The sequence below is a fragment of the Scomber japonicus genome, chromosome 1 (assembly GCF_027409825.1).
Source record: "Scomber japonicus isolate fScoJap1 chromosome 1, fScoJap1.pri, whole genome shotgun sequence".
NCBI lineage: Eukaryota > Metazoa > Chordata > Actinopteri > Scombriformes > Scombridae > Scomber > Scomber japonicus.
The window spans coordinates 41,044,810-41,065,866 of record NC_070578.1 but is presented as its reverse complement, the minus strand read 5'-3'; the positions used below and the strand labels follow the sequence as shown (position 1 = coordinate 41,065,866).

Sequence of the window (21,057 nt, the reverse complement as noted above, 5' to 3'; positions counted from 1 at the left end):
GAAATGTAGCTATCTCTATAAGTTTTACTAAAACACATAACTTACCAGTATTATCAGTTTCTTTGGTGCCATAACCAGATTCTGCACCAGAAGTAGAGGTGGTCGATGGACCTGCAGTGAAATAAACACATTAATTAAACATGGTCTAACTGTTTAAAATGCAGAAGGCTACTTTACACCCCCTTTATAATCTTTCTGTGCTGTGTTAACTTGCACCTGTGACCCTTTTCCAGCCATGTGCTTTAATAGTGCTCCTGGAAAGGGAATTGAAAGAGTAAGCTAATACTGTTAGCCCTTCAGTGCAGAGGCCAGACTGGACCTGTATCTGCCTACATTTCTATTCTGCAGTTAAATTCTTTATGACACCAATGTGATCATCACAGTGCCATAGATAATGTTAGATATTAGATTAGATGGCATGCTGTGTGTGTGGACCAGGTGACCATATAAGTAAATCTATCATGAGCTGATGTTGGCTGGTTCTAAATATAACAAAACTGAGCATTCAGAGCCTTTTTGATTACTTCAACATACGCTCACCTCATTATTTGAGACTTTGGCCATTTTTAATTAATTAATTAAAAATGAGGGGACTTAAGTCCGACCCTTTCAGACCACGTTATAGATAGTTAAAATAGGGCCATAACAGTGTTTTGTTTAAGAGCACCTTAGTGATTGATATGTGAAGAGGTTTGGCTCTGAGCTTCAGGCTCAGCTGCTTTTATGAGCACTGCTTACCTTTGTTGTTTAAGTTAAACAGTTGAACTTTAACTGTCTTGTCTAAGAGGATTGTTGTTGGACTATAAGTTACTGGAATAAAGATTTAATTGAGGAGAAACACACTGTATTTTGTGTTTTCATGGAATTTTTACACGTTAGCTTATTGTGGTGCACTTTTATATTTGTGCTAAATCATTAATTGAGTGAATGGATTTGAATATTGACTCTTGAATCACATTTAAAATAGATGTGAACTGAAACTATCAATTCTTAAGGCTGTGTACCTGACTTCTCTTCTTCTTTGTCCATTTTTATGTCTGACTCTGCAGTCCTCTTCATAAACCTGGGGACAAAAGTACATTTTTATTTTGTACATTGCACCAATGAAACCACCAAGTATATAATAATATAAAACAACAAAACCTGCATTCTTCATGTCTCTTTTATAGCATTTATTACTTACTGGCTATAAGTAGCTTCTGATTGTTTCTGAGCAGGTTAGTTTATTCTCACTCTATTAATGATTCTGATTATTGATGATAATATATTGTCTGATTCATTAAGACCAGATAATGTAGTATAATATGAAATAAAACTAAATAGGAGAGATGTAACATGTATGAGGTGCAGAGAGTGAAACCAAAGTTAGTTTAGATCAGATTTTTCTGATTAACTAATAAGAGAGAGAGAGAGAGAGAGAGAAGCTGCATGGATAACTGAGGAGACGTGACAGTGGAGCAACTTGAACCTTGTGACTATTAGAGCTCAGACTTCAGCTCAGCAAAAACTTAGCCAGAAACACAGAAAAAAAATCATCCATCAGCTGTTAGAAGTGAGGCTTCATGTTTGGGTTGAGACATGATGGGATTCTGCTGTTATTGATCACAGTGGATGATACTGTAACAAATATGCTTGAGAGGGATTTATACGTTTGTTGTTCTATGTGTGTATGTGTGTGATAGGATTTGTGCAATTTACTTTAATTTCTGTCTTTAATTAGCAGTATGTCATAATTTGTGATTATTGCATATTATGATAATTAATACTTAAAGTAATACTGAACAGACTTTCATTACAAGATGATCAGTTAAAACATTTCAAAATGCACCTGCATTGTTTCACATTTTGTAACTTTCAGTTAAATAAAAGATTATTTTTCCAGTCAGAGATTTTGTCATCTTGTCTCGTCCCTGTGAACCCAATATCATGTATCATCTCATGGTGTGAACTGAGTGTATCGTCACACCACTAATAAATATATTCTAAAAAATACTTAAAAATAGCTTGAAAGCAGAATACACATAAGTTGTCTCATTATTGCACATTGAGTTGAGGTTGTAATAAAAAGATTCTCAGTACAGTTCATGACACAGTGGTGGGACAGTGTGTTCAGTTCAGTGATGGTTATTGGATGAAAAGCTGTCCTTGACGCTGCGGACACTGCGGGCACTTTGCCGCACCCCCGCCGTCCGCCGTGAGTTTGATTGCATGGCAACTCTCTACAGGACGCTTTTCGCCGCTCTTCGGTGTGTCCGCAGCCTGGTATGAGCGTTAAGTGATCTATAGCGCCTCCCAAAAGTGTAGAAATGGGTCAAATTTAACCCTGAACAGATTGTAAGGATTAAACAGATGCGCTCAACGTGTGTGTGTGTGTGTGCGCGCGTGTGCGCGCGAGAGCGCATTTTCGCTTATAAATGGTGTTGTGTTTGTGTCAGATATTGATGCCTTGATGACAGAGGTTATAGTTTATTAGCAGATGTGAGCTGTTTGGGTAGATAAAGGCTACACAGACTCGGTATGAGAAAGTGCTTGCATCAGGAAAAAAAATATATATATATATTTTTAAAACAACGTATTTTCCGAATTTACCCAGCAACAAGAAATACTATTTTCTTATTGGCTGGTAGGTCGCTGACTGGGGACAGATATGAACTCCTCGCTGTTCATTTCTGTATATTATATATTAATGTCTCTATTAATTTCTGTATATTAGGCTATATATATAAATGTCTGTATATTATTAATTTCTGTGCAGTGAACTTGATCACGTCAGAAATGTGAGCTGCTTTAAATGCGTCTCAAGGTCAATGCGTGAGACTTGAAAGCTTTGTGGTTCATATATCCTGTAATTATACATTTTACTTTCTGAATCAAGCAATCTCTGAAAGTTACTTACATGTTCTTGTTCCTGATCACTCTGGTTTTCTTCTCTGCAGCTTCAGTTTTCTCTCACGCTGCTCTCTTTGGTGCTGTTGATCAACTTTAAGTCCCCCTTTCTTTAGAACAACATGGCGACATGGTTCGAATTACAGGGGAGCTATGGGGAGCTCAGCTCCCCTGAAAGGGACAGCTCATTTGAAAGCCTCCCTTTAGACGTTCTGGGGGAGCTCTAAAAAACTGTCCACTTTTAGTTTATATTTTATTTTCTGTACATTCCTGTTCTCCTGGGGTTGAAAAGAGAAATAGCGCCTCCCTTTGGTGTCATTCTGCCATAGCCTCTTCCACTCTCTCATCATACTCTCCTTCATTGTTTCTCTCAACTCCTCCCATCCCAGTGGTACATTTACAAATGTTTTGTTATTATTTTATATTATTTCATTTCATTTCCCTTGACTCCAGCATGCAGGGATCCAGCAGAGTGACGTCACAGCCTGTTTCTCTTATTCTAGACAAAACAACAAGTATCTCATAAATGATATCAGGGTGAGTCTGTGATTTACCTCCATCAGAGCAGCTGCTGAATCAGTACATATTATAACTCTATTCTGCCTGGTTTCCTCTAGTAAACATAGTCCAAAGTGTTAAACCCTCCTAGTTGCACATTTAACATGCTGGTTGAACTCTTCAGATTGGCATGATTAAAGTCTCCAGCAGTTATAAAAACAGCATTGGGATATACTATGTTGTTTATTAATACAGGGCTCTCTAGTTTCATGAAACGTTTGGAGTGAGATTCAGAGTCTGTTCCCTTTCTGTTCCTGTGAGTTGTTAACTGATAGGATCAATGTTCAGTTCATCTGAGAGAGGACAGGATCTTCCTACAGCGGTCAAATTTCCTGGTTTGTTTTCACGACAAGTCAGCAACTGTAAAGTTTCATGGTAGGATGGATATTCTTTTGTTTTTCATTCACTCTGTGTAATTACTTCTGCTAAGATGTTTCAGTTTTGACTGTTGAAATAAAAAGGAATAAGAAATTCAATCAATCTCAATCAATCTTTATTTATATAGCGCCAAATCACAACAAAAGTCATCTCAAGGCATTTTACACATAGAGCACGTCTAAACCGTACTCTTGAACTCTCTTCACTGATCCTATGTTTAATTATTACAAGTTTAAGTATAGTATAGTATAAGTTATAGTATAACTGAGCAAACATAAGGCTACTTTATAAACAAAACAATAAAATTCAGGACAATAACTTCTTTATTTATTTTTATTATTATTATTTGTTCATATATATATGAGAGCATGTTCAAATATGTGAAGCAGAGTGTAGATATATCAGCCATTTACGAGATAAAAGCTGCTCATTCATGTTGATATGAACTGGGATAAACCTTCCTGTTGTTACTGTTAGATTCCACATGGTGGCAGCAGAGGACCCTAAATACAGAGAGATATATACTGTACACTCACTGGCCTCTTCATTAGGAACACCTTTGCAATGTAATGCAATCCAATACAACAGCTCTGTTTCAAATTCTACTTTTTAAAAGATAATACATTTTCAGTTTTTGTAAACATTTTCAAAAAAGTAATACTTCTAATTTATGTTTATTACTGAGGTCATAGTGGGTGATGGTGGTGTACTGAAGTGAATTATATTGACTGGTGTTCCTAATATTTTGCCCCCTTCATGTTAATGGGGTGGACAAAATATTAGGAACACCATTTGACTTCTGTGCCATGTATATGAATACATATATTTCCTGTTAAATGAAGCCCAGTGTGAAAGTACATAGAAGGTTACATAAGATACAGTATACCCATCTAACACATATATCTCAAAATTCCTTGACATTGATAACAAATGTACCTGTTGTAAATCTGAACCTGAAAGGGAAAAGAAGTGGGAGTTGTACTCTGCTGAATGAGAACCTGTCACTATTTCATCCACAATGTCTATTCCCAAAGATCTATTGATGAACTCTTCCACAGCAGGTTTGATGCAACATCTGACAAATTAATTTGCTTTGCGTTGACAATCATCTCTTTGTTTGTATAAATCAAGAAAATCTGGCAAATACTGTTTCTTGTACTTTTCCAGCTGAGTTCGAGGATTATTATCAGACAAGAATTTTCTGTGCATTTTGAGAAATTCCCTTGAGGCAATGCCTTGATTTTGACTTCCTTGCTGATATTTTTAAGGGACTCATCGATTTTGTCCAGAAAATCTTTTGCGAAAGACTCATGATAATGGATTTGTCTTTACAATATCATTCACAAAATGTCTGCAAGACTCAATAACTTCATCAGCTGTTCTCTGCAAATATCTTATTATCTCTTTTCTGCAGAACAGATTGCAGGTCTTTTTACATGTAGGGACATCCTGGCCTCAAACTCACCCTTCCCTATTTCTTTTAGGTCTCCAATGTCCAATTTCCTCATTGACTTTACGATTTAAGAAGTTTTTTTTTGCTTCTATTCCATTCACATTTATACTGGGCTATACAGCTCATTACTTGTGGACAGGTGCATGTGGATAGGTAATGGTTATCTAATGACATAAAATCACTACAGTGAATGTATATGGGCTACCTGAGCGACATATCTTCTTGATAAGATAACCTTGAATATTGCTGCATCAATGACGCCAAAAAAACAGAAACTGTTTAATCTTCCAGTAAGTACAATGGATCTTTATGGTTTTTATCACAGTAATTGAAGTGTTTTTTCTTAAAGGGGGTCTAAAGTCTAAAGAGGCAAGATAGTGTAGGACAATACTTGAGTTGTGAGATTAAAGTCAGAACACAAATAAATTTTTCCCGTGGCCCTTATCCTTATCTGTACTCTCCTTTTAGTTAAATGCTGAATTAAAGCCTAACTTGTCAAAATAGATTCAGTTCAACATCATGCAGGATTTTTATGATGTCTTGATAATTCTATTGAAACTGTTGCATGTTACATGGCCCCTATATGAGTCCCTATAATTCAGCACTGCAATAAACCTGCTGAAGTGAGAGGAACAAGTAGCTGTTGCCTCGGTAACAGCTAATGGGGATCCAAATAAACTAAACTAAACAAACTCAACTTTGGGAATGACCCCCCCCCCCCAATTTGCTTATCGCAAAATCATGTAAACACAATAACTGTCATGAGCAATGTAAATTATGTTGAGAACCTGCAGGTTAGCTTATCAAACTATGTACCTGTGGAAAAATTCACAAGCAGTCATGATTAATCATTGCCACATCACCGTTTACACAGCTTATAAGAAATGAGGAAACATCACACAGGGATGAAGTGAAGCATCTTGTGGGCCGGTGTAAGAAGAAACAATTTGGTGCTCAATGTCGACAAAACCAAAGAGATGATTGTCACTCCACAGTGAAGAGACTGGTGAACATCAAGTTCCTTGGAGTCCAGATCTCAGACCATCTCACCTGGTCAATTAACACCATAAGATCATCAAACAGGCCCAGCAGACTATGGTTTCTAAGGTAATTAAAACAAGTAATTTTCAACATTAATCCAACAACTTTCTACAGAGCCTCTGTTGAGTGTGTTGATATAATGCATCTCTACTTGGTGATCCAGCTAAATTATCAGTGACACCAAAGTCCTGCAGAGAGTAGTCAGGGAGCGAAGAAGATCATAGATATCCCCCTACCCTCCATCCATCCAGGACCTCATCCGATTCCTGCAAATGGCACTGAACATTATGAAAGATCCCTCACAGCCTCTTCACAGACTGTTTGACCCTCTGCATTCAGGTCAGAGGTTTCATAATGAGAACCACAAGACTGTTAAACAGTTTCGTCCTTCAGGCCATCAGGCTGCTGAACTACAGACACTTAATTTGTTTAAATCTGCACTTTTTTCTTTTTAACCCCAGGACTTTATTTCATATTTATTTATTTTTAACTGAAATGTCAGTTTTCAGTGTCACTAAAGTTATGTCTCTTTGCACTTTGACTATTTCTTCTTATTATTTTTCTATAATATAGATTGTAAAAAGGCTCCTTTGGTCTTATTAATATAAAATTGATCAATTTCTTCTTTCAGACTTGTCAATTTTGAGTTTTCCTCTACTGTAGGATTTTTTTTTGATTATTAGTTTAGTTCTTTAATAGTTTCTTTTTTTCTATTTAATGGCCAATTATCTGATTTAACATTATTATTTTTGTTGTGGTCTGAATAAGGACTGTAGTTGTATAATGATTCAAAAACAAATTACAGGAGGATAATAACCAAAGTCAATTCAAGATTGTAATGAACCACTAACATTACTTCATGTATATTAAATTCCACGCATCAATGAGATTACATCGTTGGGGCGTATTCTTGCTGGTGATCTATTAATTTGGTCATTAGCTGTATTATATCAATCACCACTTATAATTGAATTAGTGTTTGAAATGAAACTTAATTCATATAATTTCTATCAATTATAAAATCATAGACTCATATGTTGAATTTTGATTAGATTTGTATTTTAAAGTAAAATTGTCAAAGCCAAATCATGTCAAACTATAATTGTTATCAAATCACAGTATGAAGTGGTGATTTCCTCATATATTATACAAACAGGACGCAGTCTAAATGTGCAGAATAGAGGCTGCTTGTTACATATTAACAGATATTTACAGATGTTGGTGGTCAGAGGGTTTTAGGTTCTAGTTCACGTACTGCTTTTATGAGTTTTAAAGGCAATAAAATGTAGTTGAAAGTCCTAACATAAAACTTCCTTGTGGATTTACTGTACAAGGTCAAACAAAATTCAAATGTCAGTTGATCTTGAACGGTTGTCCAAGTCGTCTGCATTAGCAATCAAATCTTTAACTTCTTCTATTAGAAATGTCAATGTCAATAACACAGAATGGAAAAATTCATTATATGATGATGACTTCATCATTTTCTTTACTGAAGCAGAAAATTCTGAAACACAACTACTAAACTGATTATAAAATAAACCTTACTGTGTATTAGATATGAATGTGTAATTACCAAATGGTTAGAAACTATGATTTCTATTATGTATATATATATATATATAAATGATATAATATCAGAAATATTTGTATTATATCTGTCATGACACTTAGACTTATGTCTTGCCCTGGGCTGCTGTTTTTATGTTTTGTCTTTGTATAATCTTCAGTTACAGGAATGTGGAGACTGTATTAGTGCAACTGGCACCTGTACATCCAGGAGAGAGAGGGAAACAAAGGGACAAACTTTCAACCTTAAATGTAGGTAATGAGTAGGAGCGTACCTGTAGGCTCTCGTCTATCTGGGTCTATTCTTGTCCTCTTTTCTCTTCATTCTCTCACTCACCAAAACCTACAGACACAATCAATCAATCAATCAATCAATCAACCAATCTTTATTTGTGTAGCGCCAAATCACAACAGAGTTATACTTCACACATAGAGCAGGTTCTAAACCAAACTCTTCAGGTTTTAACTTTAAAGAGACCCAACATTCCCACATGAGCAACAGTGGCAAGAAAAAACTCCCTTTTAACAGGAAGAACCCTCAGAACCAGACTCAGAAGTGGGCGGACATCTGCCTTGACCGGTTGGGAGGAGAGAGGAGAGAAAGGAAGGATAGAGGAGAGAAGCACAATGAAAATCCGCAATGAAGCTAGAAGGTTCGGGACTGGAATCTGTCATCACAATATCATCTGTTTTGTTTGATAGTACCAGTTTTGTTCAAAAATGTACATAAATTAGTCAGTCAAAAGTGCACATTTCATATATTCACATCATTAAATGGACACATTTATTTACAACTTCAAATTATATTTTAAAAGCTTTATACCACATGGAGGTCAAACACAGAAGAGTCAAATGGTCCCAGTATACTGACGTTCACTGTAACTTTGTTTACTTTGGTATTTATACTTGATATAGAAATCAAGAGCATTTCAGTATTCAGTAATTATTTAGTTATGAAGGTAAAATCCACTTGCTAAGAAATAAGATTCAGATTAACAAAACATCACAGTAATAGTTTCTAAAACATCATCATGTAAACACAATAACTGTAATGAGCAATGTAAATTATGTTGAGCACCTGCAGGTTAGCTTATCAAACTATGTACCTGTGGAAAGTTTGACAAGCAGTCATGATTAATAATTGTCAGATTACTGTTAGCTTATCAGACATCACTGAATCATTTATTCTTCACTTCCTTGTAGTTATCAATGTACTGATGGATTGATTGATAAGAATTAATTTACAAGCACTAACCACACACTGGAACGCAAAGAGAGAAAACAGTGTTTAGACGCTTGTTGTGACAAGTCTGGTTTTATGTTTTATACTCAACAGTTTAGTTTGTCATGTAAAAATATTCCAGCTCTGCCAACCAGGTCTTTTTGAGGATTCAAGTCTTGATGACATTTAGAAAATCAATTATAATTTATTTTTTCAACTTAAGTTGATGTTAAAGTTCAGATGACAAGTTTGATCATGAATGCCAAATCTTTGTACTTGCTGTGTCTTAACATAAAACAGACTCAAGATCATGTTAAATCATTGAACAATAGTTATGATTTAAAGGATTACAGTTAAAATAGAAGAACTGGAATCAGACACCAACTCAGCAGATGTCATGTTGAGAAGCTGAAGGGTTTTTCTACCTCAGCACACCTCCAAAACATAAACCAAGTATTCCTAAAACAATCTCTGAAGGACCTTTTCCATGTTTTCCTCTGTCTCACTGCTGTTATATTTATAATTTATTTAATACTTACAGACAAAAACAGCTCTTACTACATCTCGTGATGATTTTCAGTTATACATTTTTTATTTATCCTTATACTTGTTTTAATTAATATAGAAGGCAATACATGTTAAAATATCTGACAAAAACATGTTTTTGAATATTTAGTAATTATACATTTTACACTCTTTCTGAATCAAGCAGCTTCTGAACATTACTACATGTTCTTGTTCCTGATCAGTCTGGTTTTCTGCTCTGCAGCTTCAGTTTTCTCTCCCACAGCTGATTAATCTTCTTTGGTGACGTGTCATGAAATCAAATCAGGACATTTGATCCCGCCCTAGATAAACTGAACATTGATCCTATTAGTTAACAACTCACAGGTACATAAAAGGAACAGACATTTGCAGAGACAGAAATAAGAAGAGAGAAGCGCAATATTATGTTACCATGTTGTGATAAAGAAAGATACATTTAGAGTTGATGGACAGCAACAAAGAAGATTAATCACAGCTGCAGAGAAGAAATCCAAACTGATCAGGAACAAGAACATGTAAGTCACTTCCAGAAGCTGCTTGATTCAGACAGTAAAATGTATACTTATCAAATATTCAAAAGCATGATTGAGTTTTTGAGACCAGCCTTATTCTTCAGTACAATATGAATAAAATACTTGCTTGTTGCTGTATTATTGAACTTCAGATATTTTAACATGTATTGCTGTTTGCTTCTGTATAAATTAAAACAAATATAAAAGTGAGACAAAATACATGTGGATAAGTCGACCACACTGTTCTGATAGAGAGACTACGTGACTGGGAGGGCATATCAGGCATGACGTTGGAGTGATTTAAATCATATCCTTCTCCTCTGTGTTGTGGCGTCAGTTTTAGGGCCCCAATCATTCTGTCTGTATCTGCGGCCCCGGGACAGATCATTCGATGTTGCATATCCTTTTTTTGCGGATGATATTCAAATCCATCTCTCATTCAATTCCAGTGAGGTTTTTAGGTTAACAAAGCTACTGGACTGTTTCAATGCCATCAAAATCTGGACAGAAGCACATTTTCTTCAGTTCAATGTGGAAAAGACTGAGGTTCTAGTTTTTGCACCAGAGAAGGTTGTCCTGCTGTTCAGTCCAGTCTGCGTAACCTCGGAGTAACTTTTGACCAATCAACATCATTTGACAACCATGTTAAGCAGCTGACCAAATTATGTTTTTTACAACTGAGAAATATCAGTAAACTAAGATCAATAGCTTCAAAAACCGAGATAGAGATGATTATTCACATGTTCATGTGTTTCTGCCCTCGATCGTCTTCAAATGATCCAAAATGCTTCAGTAAGACTCCTAACTAGGACACATAGATGGGCTCATATTATCCCTGCATTGAAATCTCTTCATTGGCTTCCAGTAGAATATAGAATTCAGTTTAAGATCCTCACACTCACCTTCAAAGCCCTACATGGTCAGGTGATGTTAATATAATCCAATAAACTAATGTTGGTGCAGTGTATTTTACCTTGATGAATGTTTTTCTAGTGACTCAGCAAGAATTCAGATTATCTGGCTCTTGTGTTGTGTAGCAGACAGACCATAGATTAGTAACCATAGATGTGAAGACATAGATTTGTGAGTGTGAAATGTCTCATATTTTTAATTATCACAAATAATAAGACAACATTTGAAATAACCAAAAACATTTTTTTGCTGTATTAATTTTTCCTAGTATAGATAAAGATAGACAAGTCCATTTAAATTTAAATTTAAATCCAATTTTGCTTTACTTACTAAGGGGAAAAATGTCCTTAATAAGGGTGTGCAGGCAAGGACTCACATTTTATAAAACTTTATTACACACACTAAAGTGTATTATATTACGTTTTACAGTCCCTGCAGTTCTTGATATGAAACCCTGATAGTCTCCAGTTTTACAATATGTTCATCTCTCTGCAGAACCAACATGCAGTGACAGTCATTCCACTAACATGGACAAGTACAAACAGGTGAAGGAAATTGGCAAAGGTGGATTTGGAAGAGCCATCCTTGTCAAATCCAAAGAGGATGGACAACAATATGTCATCAAGGAGATTAAGATATCTAGAGTAAGCACCATATGTATAATATTCCTCTATTTTATTTCTCTCATTAGGGACTACGGATGCAAATTAGCATCTTGATATAATCCGGCATATTTACAAAGATGTCTAACATTTATGTTCATTAATATGCACTGTCCCTATCCAAAAATAAACTATTACTATTACTACTATTTCAGTATTCATATGAGCTCTCCTTTAATACTTTGCTCTTTAACTTTATTTTCTGTCTCTTTCACTTTGACAGATTTTTACTGAAGAGAGGCAGAAAGCTCAACAAGAAGTTGAAGTTCTTTCCAAAATGAGACATCCCTTCATTGTCCAGTATAAGGAATCTTTTGAAGGTATAAATGATCCAAGTTCTTAGCTGAAACTTTTAAGAATCACAGAGGTTATTTGTGTGTTTGTGACAGAGCTTTGCTCATAATTTTGTTCACTTTGCATCTTAGATGCTCTAGTGAATGACAATAAAATTGAATCTTGATGCACACATGTTTACATGCATGTTCCTTATGCTGTATAAAAAATCTTGCAGACACGAGCTGTCTGTATATTGTGATGGACTACTGTGAAGGTGGAGACCTCTCCATGAAGATCAAATCTCAGGAAGGAAAACTTTTCCCAGAAGAGCAAGTAAGATACTAACTATTGAAGATAATGATGAATGTTTAGGATCTGCCTGTTAATCTTTAGGATGACACTTTACAACATGTGGATACATTTCATCATGTAACACTTTCTATTTCACTTTGCTGTATATTTCTTAAAAATATTTTCAATGTCCTTATATTATTTCCTGGCTTTTTCAGTCATTGGAATTACAAACAATGTGTAAAGTGGAAGTTGATACTTTAAGTGGGGATTTACATTGCTCTGTCTTTCTTAGGTCTTGGACTGGTTTGTGCAGATTTGTTTGGTACTAAAACACATCCATGATAGAAACATCCTCCACAGAGACATCAAACCACAGGTATTACTTCATACATCACATGATCTTCCCTCAGTGATGATGCATTTTTATTTGTATTGTATCGTCTCATGATAATGACATTATGTCTTTTATGATTTCTACATAGAACATATTTTTGACTAAAGACGGGACTGTACAGCTTGGAGACTTTGGAGTTGCAAGAGTGTTGAACAGGTTTGTAAAATGTCATCTGACTGCAGATTTCTATAGAACCAAGACTAAAATAGAAATAGTAAATCATAATACAGCCTACAGTACTTACTATTCTCTTCTCATTTCCAGCACTGGAGACCTGGCAACAACATATATAGGAACACCTCTTTACCTATCACCAGAGATCTGTGAGAACAAACCATACAACAACAAAAGGTATTAACTTAATGCACTGTGCTGTTTTTGTCTCATTTATGGTGTAAAGAGAGGGAAAGGATAGGAGAGAGAAGTACATTGAAAAAGAAAATCAACATTGAAGTTAGTAGGTACTGGACGGGAATGTCATCCTGATGTCTACAATCCCGGCTTTATGTTGCATATTTATTGTAGTTGTATTGTAATTATTTTCTTCTTTACTTTGTGCCTTAATATGTCCATGTTTATTTAAGAAGACGTGCAATATTCAACTATATGCAGTATGAAACTCACCTACCTCAATGGATACTTATGTTATTGTGTTAACTGTTTGCATTTTTTTGGTCCTGCCACTGTGTCTGTCATGTATGTTGTTTATGTGCAGCTGTATTCAGCACTTTTAGCCTAAGACAAATTTCTTTCAGGACAATAAATAATATCTTAACTTAACTCATCTTATTTGAAGTATGCATGTAAATTAAGCAACATGTCAGGGACAACAATGGCCATAAATCCAGGACTCCACCATTCAATAACTGGTGTACTTACAAACTTTCCAATGCATTGATTTATGAGTAAAGACCCTATTTGTACTACTGTAGAAGTTTGATAACAATCCAGGCATTATTAGTGGGGTCATTTACCAGTTACACTGGTGGTCCCATTAGTGCCTGTACTAAGACATTCGGCTGATAGCTCTAACTCCACTATTTTCCAACCAAATGAAAAAAAGGGCTGAAGCGCTGATTAGATAGACCTCATGGTGCATATGACACTAGGTCGAAATTACGCTGAACCATCGCTTTAAGAGATTATAATACTGTTGACAATCTAGGGCAGCACTATGGGCTTTGGAGAAGGCCTGAAGTGCTTGACGGGTAGGGTTAGGGTTAGACCCATTCTCAGTCATGCATAAGCTATTTACACAACCCTGGATATGTTTTGTATTTTATGATTATGCAACAGTAGGGGTTGAATGCAATGCCAAATGTAAAGTCTAGTTTGATTAAATATATGAGAGTGACAAGTGCAAAGATATAGAGATTTAATGCACACATGTGGACACACACTGGAGTGCGTGGCTCATGTTATTGAGGAAGACTTTTAAAGAAAGATGATTTCATATTAAATATCCTCAGCCACATCGTCCTTTGAAATATGAAATTAAATGAACAACTTCACACAGAGATAGAGGCGTTTGGAGTCAGGTTCCAACTAAAGACGGTAATTTGAAATGGAATGAAGCCCACTAAATAGTAGTCGAACATGCCCCCAACACTCATATTATTGATCTATCAAGGACATGTTCATGTTTCTGTGTTGCTAAATGATAAATATATCATTCAAAGAAAACCTCAAACAGAAGAAATGTAACAACATTTGGGCACTGAGTCTTCCGGTCTGCTCACTGGAATTATAAAATTAAAATACATGAATAAAAACAAGAATAAAATCTCATTAAATGTTGAGTCATGAAGTGGTTATAGTTAAAGAAAATAACACATTTCGTGACTATGCCACTACCTCCTGTGAGACTGGGTTGGTCTAAACTTTATAACCCAGGTTTACATGAATGAAAATGTAGTTTCAATGTAGACACTTGTGGGATTGCTGGTGTGTCTGGCTCGTGGAGTGATGAAGAAGACGAAGTGACGAACTTCCTGTCCCAGATTGTCTCAATGAAATATAAAAAAGTGGGAGGGGGCGAAGGGCCGGGGTTCCCTTCTGGGAGCGCATGACGTCACTGGGAATGCCCACTGATGTAAACTCTTGTTTCACAGCCTTATTATTATCCTCCTAGTGTGTATCTGAGCTGTAGAGGCTGTAGGCAACTACGAGCAGAAGATTTGAGACATGAACGTTTTTTTCTCTTTTTATTCCTCACAAATAACATTCGCTGAGGATCTTGGGTAGGCTAATGTAGCCACTCCTGCTAATGTCCAAAACAGCAGAAACAAAACGTATTTCTCACTCGAAGTTGAAATAATTAAACTGATGGTCGTAACATTCACTCAGCATTTCGTTGAGTTATCCAGGACACTTTCTTGTTGTTGTGTTAAGAAATGTTGAGGATATAAATAAAATCGTCTGTGAATTATCAGGTCTTCTCGGGACTCATAAAGACCCAACAGAGGTAAAATTTCCTGGTTAAATGTTGAATAATATAGCGTTTATATTTAAGTGTAAGATATATAATATTTATAGATTATTGGACTTTAATCAATAGATTAAATTTTGGGGCTATTTTAAGACTTGGTTCCACAGATGCAAAGATCACTCGTGTTACTGCATGTATTTGAATGTGTATGATATTGTATGAAAAGTACAGTAGTGCAACTTTTTGTACAATATCATACGAATAGAGGATGAGAACAGCCTGTACTGAGGCTTATATCATGAAAGCAGCTTCTCTCTTTCTTTGTGGAGCTTTGAACATGATCAAATGATCAGCTGTGGAGGACCTCAGGCCTTTCTGTGATTGGATATTTTAAAAAGTCTGAGATGTATGAAGGTGCCATACCATTTAGAGCTTTGTAGATAATTAAAAAGACTTTAAAATCAATTCCAAAAGAAACAGGAAGTCAGTGTAGTCAGCTAAGTGATGTGCTCTCTTAGTTAACACACTGTTGGGTTAAAAATGGCCGTACTTTGGCAACATTTCTCAGGTGGAAGAAACCTGTCTGGATCACTTTACTAACATGGGGTTTAAATGATGATTTTTCATTTTCTGGTGATCCAGGCTCCTGAGCTTACTAAAAATGGTATTTCTCTTTGATTGTGTCCCAATCAAAGTATTTTTTGTCCTCATTCAGTTTTGAAGTCTTTTCACTCATCTCATGACTTATGGAGGCCAGACAGGAAGTCATGGAGTGAAGGCTGTCTGGGTTTGTTGGCTCAGTGGAGATTTATTATTGGGTATCATCTACGTAATATACTGGAGTATTGTCAATAAACTTAAACCTCTCAATCTCAATGTTATAAATTGGTCAGTCAGTCAGTGTTGTAAGCTCAAAGTTATTTTTTCTCAGCAATAAAACTGAGATACACAGAGAACTGATCCCAGCCTGTCTGTCTGTCTGCTCTCTCCTCTGACTTTCAGTGATATTTGGGCCCTTGGTTGTGTCCTGTGTGAAATGTGCACTCTTCAGCCTACAGTAAGTATTCTGTGTGTGAGCTGTTTACTAATTCATGTAGATTTAATGTATCATAAACAGTATTGAAATGCTCTCTCACATTCTGATTTTGATCTGTTCCCTGTATGTCTAATGGTTGACAAACAAGAATGGGTCATTCCTTTCTTTCCTCCTATTTATTTTCTGCAGTGGTTATAACTAAATGTGTTTTCTCTCAGTTTAAGGCTTGCAGTATGGAGGACCTGTATCAGAAGATCATCAGTGGCTCATACTCTCCTGTGTCTGATCACTACTCCCAAGAACTGCGCTCTCTTTTGGCTCAGTTGTTGAAACGTGACCCTAAAGAGAGACCCTCAGTCAGCAGAATACTGGACAAACCTTACCTCTGCTGCAGGATACAGAAGTTCCTCACACCACAGGTAGAGAGCACAGTTGGTTTGATACAGTATGAAGTTACATAAAGGAAATTGTCTTCAGTCATAAATCATTTATTCTTTACTCATTCCAGATCATTGCTAAGGATTTTGGCCATGCTTTCCTTCACAGGGCAGGTAAGGAAACTCTTAATCTCTATAAACAAATATCTGCATATAAATGGAGAATCTGTTGGCAAGGAACAATATTTCAATATTGAAAGCATTCTGGTTTCCATTTATGTGTTTGGTTTACTGTAAATAGTGTTTGTTGGAGTTAGGGCAATAGAGGTCTTTAATTGAACATTGTGTGATGGGGTTAATGTGTCCACTAGATGGCAAACTAAGACCACAAATTGAATCTGGGTGACTTGCCAATACAAGTGAATGGGGATGACTTCTTGATGTAATGGCCGGCTTCCTGTTGGAGTTAGGGTATGGGTCCAAGAGGCTTTTTTTGTGCGTGTGGACATGATACATAGGCCTTATCGATTTCATTTCTCTGTCAATGTGGAAGGCGGGGCTTAAACTTTGTAATCTTCCAGGGGGGCGCTGTGAAGCCATCTTCACACTCAAAAATCCCAAACTTTCTCAGTAGTCAACAGTTGTGTATGTGTACAATTTGGTGTGTTTAGGAGACAAACCCAGGAGGTATGGTTTGATTAAGGTGTGAAAAGTTATTAGGCTGCTGCCATGTCTCAGTCAAGCAAAAGAAATCGAACTTACGGACATTCAGTAGATCATAGAGCAGAGGTCCCTTGTTGGTCAGCGAACGGGTGTTAAATAACCCAAGGGTTGGATTGCTGATGTGAGGTTTGGTGTTAGCTGACCTGGCTGGATTAACTAGGACACTATGATCAACAGGTCGTCTGCACCTGTGCCTGTGCATTGATTTGCGATGTGTTATCAGTTCCCCCAATTTTGATCCCATTAATGTGAGTATGCGATCTGATTGTTATGGTTAGTGGCTCGATTGTGAGCACGAACAGCATGGGAGACTGTGTATGGTTGTGATATTATACTGCTGGTCAGTACCTCTGCCGATGGGGTATTATACAAGATTTTGATCCACCTGCAGAAGTTCTTCACGAATCCAAAATAGGGTAAAATTTCAAAGAGATACGGCCACTCCACTCGCTAAACACTAAATGTTCTCTTCCTTCTTCTGATAGGAGGATGAACTGTATGTCATTTAGGAAGTTCATCTGGATCGTTGCATCATAGGGGGGTTTTGAATTATATAAGTGACTATAGAAATTTTTATCATGAGTTATGTTACTGGGTTCTTTTTCAATTTGATTTATCGTTTTCTCACCCTGCAAGCCTTTAATCCGCCAAGCTAGTAGTTTTCCAGCCTTTTCACCTCGGTCATAAAATGACTGTTTGAGTCTATTTATACTTGCCAATGCTTTGTTGGAAGAAAGTTCATTGTACTGGGCTCTTAGTACTATTAGTTTACACTGTAAATGGGGAGTATCATTGTCAAATATATCCCTTTCTAAGTGCCTTATTTCTGTTTCTAAGTTGGACATCTGACCACAGAATTGTTTTGACTTAAAACTTGTGAAGCTAATTATTTGACCTCGTATATATGCTTTGAATGCTTCCCATCTAACAGATGGAGAAGTCTGCATGTTGTTAATTTGAAAATATGTATCAATTTGGTATTGAAGAACTCATAAAGTCTGTATTATGTAACCATTTTCTATCAAAGTGCCACCTTGGCGGGCCTTTAAATGATTTTGCTGGATTGTAATTCAGAGATAAAGGGGCGTGATCAGATATCACTATGCTATTGTAAGAGCAGTTTAATACTTTCGTTAGTACATTTTCTGAAATTAGGAAATAGTCCAGCGAGAACATGTGTTGTAAGTAGAGGAGTAACAAGAAAACTCCTTTTTGGGGGGATTTAAAATCCTCCATACGTCACATAAACTCAGATCGGTCACCGGGGTTGGGAAATTTTCAGTGCTGAGCATGAAGAGTTCGGTTTAGAACCTGCTCTTTGTGTAAAGTGCAACAAGACTTTGTTGTGATTTGGCGCTCTACAAATAAAGATTGATTGAGATTGTTTGATGGTATGTCCAGCATGTCAGTCTTTGCGCCGGTGGAGCTAGCTTCTTCAGCTTTAGCCTCTTCCATCTTAAGTTTGGCTTGTCTGGTTTCTGGTGGGCTCTTCTGGTCAAGCGTTGGCTTCTTTTGTGGCATAACAGTTCGCCATTCCCTTAAGGGTGAAACAGCATAATTTTTCGGCCCCCCAACTAGTTAGAAATGGGCTTAACAATGTTTTTTGAATCGGAGAGAGTGGGAATTGAGTCCGCTCAGTTATCCGCCATTACCGGAACAGAACTCATTAGTTAAACACTAACCTGTAAAAATGCGTTTTTAAAAGAGCCCTAACCTTAACCCTGTCCCAACACTGAAATATGAAAGAACACACTTAACACTTGGTTGAAGATTAAAAAAATATTATTGTACAATAAGGAGACATCATGCTTACAGAATAACATCAGCTCATCTCAACGAGCGAATAGCAAGTCTAAACTATTATAGTTTCTAAGAGAACAAAGAAATCACCCATGATTGACCAAATATATCAGCTTATATGATTTTACACAATAAAAGATGACCATGGAGCAGAACATATATGCACATCTTACACTCATTGATTCATCGTCACTTTTACAAATGCATAATGCGCAATTGAGGAGCCATTACAGCAATAATTTGGCTGATGATTTAAATATATAAAATTAATTCATTAATTTTAATTTCATCCACAATTGAGTGCCCCCCATACCCATAATTCATTACAACTAGATCGTTTTTACCTATTTGTTTCAGGTTGCCACTGCAACCACACCAGTTCAGCACCAAATTAACCAATCCGAGACCTCAGTATGATTGTTGCTTTCTGGCCGACGCAAATGAACCGAAACAAGGAGGCAAACGAATTACAGTTTGATTAAAACTCACTACGCTTCATAAGCTTTTGGTGTGAAAACACCCTTAGTTTCAATTACTGTTAAGAGTTACCAAAGACTACTGTTCTGCCCTAATCAAAGAGTCCCCTTCCTTAACTAGACAGACAGATATCTCCTTCCACACACTGTATTCAATTTTATTATGGATTTATGCACCACCACTTCCATTGACAGTATGAGAATAAAATAAAAAGACAGTGTTTCGATAAGTAATTCTAAAAGAAGGTGGATGTAGATGCTGTAAATGCTCAGTTCACAGAGGGTATTTTAGAAACTGCATCCTTTCCTACTACTCGTACTAACTCTGACGTAATTTGAAGTATGTAGTGTGTTTAACTGCGTAGTATGTGATTAAGAGTATGTGAGAAGTTCCCGGATGGTTTACTAGATTCTCCAGAAATGCAGAGTATGCATCAAGAGCTGACTACTCACACTCACATTACCCAAGATGCAACGTAACTTCTGAAAAACCCCCAAAATACAAACGTCACAGATCACCACCTCGGTGGTTTCAAGTTAGCTACAGCGAGGGTATGTTTGCTTCCTGTTTTCAAAATAAAAGCACCAATTCTATCATTATGGTTTTCTTAATAATAAAAGGCAACGGGTGTTTTATTTTGTGAAAACTTGACGGCTCCGAATTCTCGGGAACAAAACTTTAAACAGGTGTTATTTGGACAAATTAGCGTCACATTGTGGATCTAAAGGGCTACTTTACTTTCTTCCTAAAAAGGTTAGAAATGTGGATAAAGTGGTTTATTTACAGAGTTAGAGCTAAAATGAAATCAGCTTCAGCCGTATGATTTCAGCTCGGGTAGGAACCAAATGCATTGTGGGTTATCATGTAGTTTACTACAGTGTAAACGGTCTGCTTACTATCTGGTCGTTTAGTGCAGGGGTTCCCAAACTTTTCAACCCGCGACCCCCAAAATAACGGTGCTAGGCTTATCCAAACACGGGCTTAACGACAACACAAAAGAACAAAGCAGCCTGATTTTACATATAAAAATTTACTATATGATAAAAGCAGAATACCTCAGTCAAAATAATATCCATGTAACATGAGTGCACATTATTGCTGTCATGTGCAAACTTAACTTTGAAACATTACTTTCATTTCCATTTTAACAGAAGAATATCTCAGTCAGAGTAATATCCACAAACTGTTGTAAACATATGTACATTGTTGCTACGCAAATTTACATTTTGGCAACTATGTTTCAGCGTTAATCTCATCTAATGAGATGGATGCACGCTATGCGCGGAACACAGCAAGTCCATTCTTGGTTTAATTGTGGAGACGGCCACACGGAGATCATCCTCCACATTTAGACGCGATCTGTATTTATTTTTTAATATATGTCAGTGCAGAGAAAGTCTTTTCGCACAGGTATGTGGAGCCAAACGGCGTCAGTACATCCATTGCAGCCTTGGATAGCTGTGGATATTCCCTCTCGACTGAAATCCAGAACTCAGCAAGCGTATTGGAATTAAAA

At 36.5% G+C, this 21,057-nt stretch overlaps 1 protein-coding gene across 2 annotated transcripts in view; it reads left to right on the top strand.

Annotated features, from left to right (window-relative positions):
• The window catches only part of LOC128358656 (up-regulator of cell proliferation-like), a 125,806-nt gene that overhangs the window by 7,367 nt on the left and 97,382 nt on the right, over window positions 1-21,057 (top strand). The window contains exon 1 of one of the 2 annotated variants that reach the window (XM_053319010.1): window positions 12,261-12,345. The exons of the other annotated variant lie outside the window; for it this stretch is intronic. Within the exon in view, the coding sequence (XP_053174985.1) occupies window positions 12,271-12,345 (75 nt within the window). The 5' untranslated portion in view covers window positions 12,261-12,270. Of the gene's footprint in view, window positions 1-12,260; window positions 12,346-21,057 lie in introns of those variants that run through there. 2 annotated transcript variants of the gene reach the window in all.